The sequence below is a fragment of the Cornus florida genome, unplaced genomic scaffold (genome assembly GCF_030987335.1).
Source record: "Cornus florida cultivar Cherokee Brave unplaced genomic scaffold, ASM3098733v1 CherokeeBrave_3.0.0_Hap2_Chr08, whole genome shotgun sequence".
NCBI lineage: Eukaryota > Viridiplantae > Streptophyta > Magnoliopsida > Cornales > Cornaceae > Cornus > Cornus florida.
This window is the reverse complement of record NW_026775578.1, coordinates 70,278,799-70,285,444: the sequence shown is the minus strand read 5'-3', so window position 1 is coordinate 70,285,444 and position 6,646 is coordinate 70,278,799. Positions and strand designations below refer to the sequence as shown.

Genomic DNA, 6,646 nt, shown 5'->3' with positions numbered 1-6,646 from the left:
TGGGGGATCGATCCCCCACCTTGGGGAGATCGAGTTGGAAATTTCCTTTAAGCCCTATTTAGCTCCATTTTGGCGCCGAGCTCATTAGTTTGCTTCTTTATCTTTGGGAACATCATCAAAGGCCTGAGATTGACCGCTTTTGAAGAATAAACACACTATACGAGCAATGGGCTGCGACCTCCTTTTTGCCATTTTCTGAGCTTTTTCTTAATATCTTTGCTTAACTTCAAAAAGGCTTTAATGGACCATTCTTAGCTCATTTTAACTTTATTGGCCTGAAATACACATAAACATAAATTAGGACTAAAACATGAAATTAAGATAGATGCAAAGACTGAAATACCCTAGCTTAGGTGCTGAAATGTGCAACATTTAAGCACTTATCAGATGCTTTGTGGGCTTACCGAACAGCATATAAGACTCCCATTGGCATGTCTCCTTATAGACTTGTATATGGAAAGCCTTACCATCTTCCAGTTGAGCTAGAACACAAAGTTATATGGGTGGTCAAGAAGCTCAATTTTGACCTTGACAAAGCTGGAAAGAATCGTTTAGAAGAGTTGAGACATAATACTTATGACAATGCAAAACTTTACAAATAAAGAACAAAAGCTTTTCATGATAAACATATTATGAAGAAATCTTTCGAACCTGGACAAAAAGTATGGCTCTTAACTTCAGGCTTAAACTCTTTCCTAGGAAGTTACGATCTAAATGGGAAGGCCCATATGAAATCATTTCTTTTGCGTCTCATGGGGTAATTGAGATACAAAGCTTAAAGAATGGCAACACATTCAAGGTGAATGGGCAAAGGTTGAAACCCTACATTGAGGGACAAGTTTTTCAAAGATATATGGAAGCTGCCCTTTTAGTGGATCCTATCTATGAAGAGATATAGTAATGCATTTACTATTATTGAGGGGAGTTCAATTTGCTTCCCCTTTAGTACCATTCATTCTCTATGTCATCATCATCATCAATTTCCTTGGATTTGTGTGCAATGATAAATGCATAAATTTTTGCCATTTTGATCGATCTCAAAAGAAGTTTGATCGATCGAACATCATCTCTCATCTCTCAGTTCCATCGTGCGCACATTTCCTGCATATTTCATTTCTCTGTGTATCGTGCGAAATTTTCCCTCAAATCAATCTAGGCATTGTTCGATTGATCTAACTTTATCTTCGATCGATCTCAATTCTATACTCAGAAAAAATTTTGAAAGTTTGATAAATCATCTCTCTGTGTATCGTTCGAAGTTGTCTGCAGGTTTCACATTCTCGATCGATCGAGTTTCGATTTATCTTTTTTAAATCGATCACATCCTTGCCCCTTTAACTTTTTGACTTTTCCTTCTTTTTATTTCTAGTTTTTTTTTTTTTTCATTTTCTTTTGTAATTTCATTTTATTGTATTTACTTGCTTTTATCTCGACCAAAATAAATAAATAAATAAATCATTTAAAGCGATATTTCATCTAACTAGAGACATTAAACTTAGCAATCATTGTGCATATTTCTTGCATTCTTATTTCTTTACATAATTACATATATATATATATATATATATATATATATATATATATATATATATAATCACCATTGTGCCCTTATGTGTAGTCATGCTACTTTCCTATTTTCTATTTGGGCTTGATTTCATATCTCTCTTTCATCTTGTGCTATATTGCCTTAGATTGCATGCCTTGATTATTCTTATCCCATTTCATTTTTGATGTGAGTTTACTAGTGTGGTTATTCAAGTAAGTTGTTAATTTCAAGTTTGGGGGAGCATTCTTTACCAATGGATCACTACTGGGCTTCATGTCTCTGCCACCACGGTATATTATTTCCATCTTTTCCATTGTTCTTATTGCACATTGAGGACAATGTGCGGTATAAGTTTGGGGGTAATGGGACTTTGTTGCATTCTATTTAAGCTTGAGACTTAATTGCATGATTAAGATTTGGGATCCATGATTAGCTATGATTTTGATCTTTTGAGGACTATATTGCTTAGAATTTAAAAATTGCTTGACTTGAGAGTCCAATACTCCTTCTATACCTTGTGGATGCCATTTAGGAGTAAATTTTTCGAAAGATTGATATCACAGTCCACATCATCATGATTTTGTGATTGTTTTGAGATTCACTCTAGGATTCTACACTAGCACAGGCGTACACTAGCATTCATTTGTGGGGTACTTGCTTAGTTGATTATTGATTTGGTTATATCCCAATTGAGCTAGTAGTGCATTGAAAGTTTTCATTCTTGATAAAGGTGGATAACAAACCCTTTTCATTGAGTAGCCGGGATTCTAGCCTCATCAAGTACTGAATTTCTCATACCGAAAGGTGGAGGGCCCAAACTCTAGGTTAATAATTGAACTTTTAAAAATAAAAAAATAAAAAAAAATTTAAAAAAAGTAAGTAAAAAGTTACAAAAGTAAATAAAAAAGTGAGGACTTCTCTCAAAAGGTGAGAAGTGGGAAATGATTAGTTAGATGGAGGCTGTTTTGATTTGTAACCTAATTAATTTGAGCTTGTAAGTCCTTAGGGGTGTTTTAACACCTAGTGCCCTAAAGTCGTCTGGTTTGGGAGTCATTGACCTAACGCTTAATCTCATGGATCGCTAGAAAGCTAAATAGATCAACACATTGAACTATGCTTCCATCTTTGATCCTTAGGATTAAAAAAATAAATAAATAAATCGAGTGAAAAGAATAAGCGCACCTAGATCAATAAAGCTTTAATAAAAGTTTCACTCTTTGTCTTGATGATCGGTACTAGATTTGTGTGTTAGTTTGAGGGTAAGGATGTGATCATTTCTCTAATTAGCTTAGATGACAACATATTTGATGTCGGTTCACTCAAAAAGGATTCTAGAGTTGTTTTGATTTGCATGATCATTTTCTTAATGTGTGGAGGACCATACTTTTTTGCTTGATGTTGAAATTTTGGGAAATTGCTTGGAAATGGTTGAAAAATTGCATACTTGATGCAGTTTTCTCCCAATGCTTGTTTGCAATATTGGTGCCTCTTTTGTGAGAATGAGCATAATGTTTGTGGGTATCATTTCTGGAAACCCTCACGAGACTTCACTCGTCTACTAAGGGTAACCTGGGGGTTTAAAAGGCTTGTTGCATGTGCTAAATGCAATCTTGTTCCCTACAAAAGTGGCGTTATCCATTTATTATTTTCTAGATTATAATTGTTTAGTTGTTCATTTCATTCCTTTACCTTGTAGTTCATTGTTATGGACTAGTAATATTTAAGTTTGGGGGTGTGATGAGTACTGAAAAGTGCGCATTTAAAACCCTTAAGCTCGAGTATTCTAGGACCTTTATCTATCTTATTTTTCCGTTTTAGACTCATTTCATGTTATTGCCCTTTTCATGTACTTATCTCCAAAATAAGTTAATCCAGCTGAATTAGAGCATAAAAGATGCAATCTCCAACTCAGTGGAAGAAATGAGCAAAGTGGAAGCAAAGAGGTGGAAAGTAGCATTCTTCAATCAATCATACCAAGCTTCGATCGATCACACAGTGATCGTTCCAACAAGGCTAAGATGGATCGAGCCTTTTATCATTTTCCTCACCAAAATACCTTCTTCAATCAATCCAACAATTCTCTGATTGATCGAACACCCTTGATCTTATCCCCACCTACCACTTTTGTCTTTTTCCTAAAATATCCCAAAAATATCTCAGTCTTATCTTATTCCAAAAAAGCACCGGCATAGTTCGATCGATCGAACCAACCTTGAGATCGATCGAACATCCTCAAATGCGGGAAAAAGTTAATTTCAAGCTAAATAAAAGGTGTGCTCATGGTGCAATCATTTGAAGGTCCTAGTGCATAAGGGCTCACCATTGGGTGTGACATTTGAGCTTTTATATAAAGTTTTTGGCTACTTTGAGTAAAAAGGGAGATTAGTTAGAGAGATTTGGCTGGAGACTAAAGAAAGAATACACAAATTGGGGAAAGTTCTTCATCTCTTCTAGGTTTCCACCAAGGAGGAAGAAGATTTTCTAGCATGGAGATAGCCCTTGAGGGTTAGATGACAACATCAATGAGTGGCTAAACATCTTCTTGGGGCTAAAGCTAGCCCTAAGCATGCCTCCTAGACTTTGATATTTTGTAATTAATGGGGATTTTTGTTGTAATTCTTGTTTTGACATTTGACTTATATATAAATCTTGTTTCTACAATGATTTATATGGTTTAATACTTCCAATTGATCATTTCATTCTATTCATATGTATGTATGTTAGAATAGATGTTCATGTGTTTATCTCTAGATTTTGTGATGTTGATGCATGTCTATGTGTGTTGATGCTATGAATCTAATGATTGTCAAGGCATAGTGTTTTAATAGAATACTCTTGTGGTTTGTTTGATGGTTCATGCTCATTTCTTGATGGATTGTGCCTCTTCCTTAGTTTACTTAGTTTAATTTTTATGTCCCTAGCTTAGTTGTAGTGTAGTTGCTTTACTTTCTTAGATGGGAGTACAATCCATGCTTGTTGTTTGATATTCCATACTTATGAATGCAAGTAGTATATTTCTCTAAATTGTGGGTGTGTATTAATTGAGGGCTTAAAGGAAGGAAGGAATAATGGCTTAACTTCATATGTTGTGCTATTCACTAGATTAGTTAGACAATGTATGCTTACTTAGCCATCCATGCTATTATTCCAATCAATTGCACATAATTTCATTTACAACACATGTTTCCCCTTTGTCCAATAAACATTAGATGTCTAAGAAGGTGGTGTTTAGTGGTGAACTCTAGGTCCCAAGACCTCTCTCTTATTCTCTACACTTTACTTAATTTAGTTGTTTCACATTACTTTCACTTAGTTAAAATTGTAGTTTAATTAACCAATCAAACCACTTTTTAATCACTCGACCTACTAATCCAACCTTGTTTCCAAGCAAAAGTACATGTCCAATCCCTTAGGACGATCCCTACTCACCCTAACTATATTTTCAGTCAGAAGTGGTAGTGGCATTTCATAAATTTAAACTTACCACACTACACACTTTTGCATGCTTTGGTTTGAGGTTACACCATGTACAAAATCCTGACACAAAGTCATCTTAGCAGCACAGTCAATATCTTGTATTCTTCTACTATTGAATCCCCCCTCAACCACAGGGAGAGTCACTTGACTCCACTTCACTTGAGATAACTTCTTCACGTCCTGCTTTCCACTCCATAAAAACTATTTAAATCTCTTCTCCAACTGATACTTAACCACCCAAGGGATTTTAAATCCAAACATCTAATGGTAAAGATAAGAGTACAAAATAGATTTGATTAATTCAATCCTCCCTGCAAGTGACAAATTTATAGTATTCCAATGTGCTAACCTTGAATTCACTTTATCTAGAAGCAATCTAAAATCACCTGATCTCAACCTATTATTAGATAAAGGCAAACCAAGATATTTAAAAGGGAAAGATTCAGTCTAAAAATGAAGAATTCTGGATAACCTTCTGCTACCTCTAACTGATTTGGAATAGATAATTGAACTTTTTTCCTAATTAACTTGAAGACCAGAAACTGCCTTGAATTTCATGAAAATAGCATCCACATTTTTTGCAGTTGAAATATTAGCCTTAACCACCATGAGAAGGTTATCTGCATAAAAAGCATGTGAGATATTCATTCCAATTTTGGCCACCATCTTGCATAACTGAACTCTACCTGTCTAAATTGCATTTGTCATTAAGGTGCTAAAATATCAGTGACAAAAGAAAACAGAAGAGGAGATAGAGAAAAGCTTTGTCGAATCCCTCTAAAAGAGTCAAAATATCCAACAAGTACTCCATTACACAAAACAGAAAACTTAGGAATAGTTATACACTGCCTAATCCAACCAATCAAAATATGCAAAGGAGATAGTCAAGAAATTTGGTTTGTAAGATTCAAAACATGTGCAAAATCCTATTAGTACTTCATCCAAATTGGATAGAGACTCTGATCCTAACAAGGTATATCTTTCCTTGTATAGGAGTATGATTGATAGCTTGTTATATTTGGCAGCAAGTAGGCCAGATATATCATTTAGTGTAGGTGTTTGTGCTAAGTATCAAGCTGATCCTGGAGAACAAAATGTTCTTACAGTCAAGCACATTATTTGTTATGTCAATAGTACATTGAATTATGGATTGCGATATTCTTCTAAATCTAACTCTAAGATTGCGGGCTATACTGATGCCGATTGGGCTAGTAACAAGGATGATAGAAAGATTACTTCAGGTGGCTGTTTCTATGTTGATACTAATCTATTTTCATGGTACAACAAGAAGCAAAATTGCACATCCTTATCATCTTGTGAGGCTGAATACATTGCTGCTGGAAGTAGTTGCACACAATTGCTTTGGATGAAATAGAAGCTTTTGGATTATGGAGTTGATCAAGGTACTTTTTTTTTATCTTTTGTGATAATACTAATACAATTAATATTTTAAAGAATCCAGTTTTGCATTCTAGGACTAAGCACATTGACATTCGACATATTTTCTTAAGGAATTTGTAGAGCAAAATGTCGTGTCTTTGGAAAAAGTGCATACTAATCAGAATTTGGCAAACATTCTCATTAAGCCATTAGATGCTCCTAAGTTTTCTCATCTTAGGAAAT

At 34.7% G+C, this 6,646-nt stretch overlaps 1 protein-coding gene across 1 annotated transcript; it reads left to right on the top strand.

Annotated features, from left to right (window-relative positions):
• Positions 1-6,020: 6,020 nt before the first annotated feature.
• Positions 6,021-6,398, top strand: LOC132270450 (secreted RxLR effector protein 161-like). The gene has a single exon (XM_059771630.1). It carries the CDS (start codon positions 6,021-6,023, stop codon positions 6,396-6,398), a length of 378 nt encoding a protein of 125 aa, XP_059627613.1.
• Positions 6,399-6,646: the final 248 nt, after the last annotated feature.

Coding starts and splice junctions, on each gene's coding strand:
- LOC132270450 (XM_059771630.1), top strand. CDS start 6,021: ATGATTGATAGCTTGTTATATTTGGCAGCAAGTAGGCCAGATATATCA.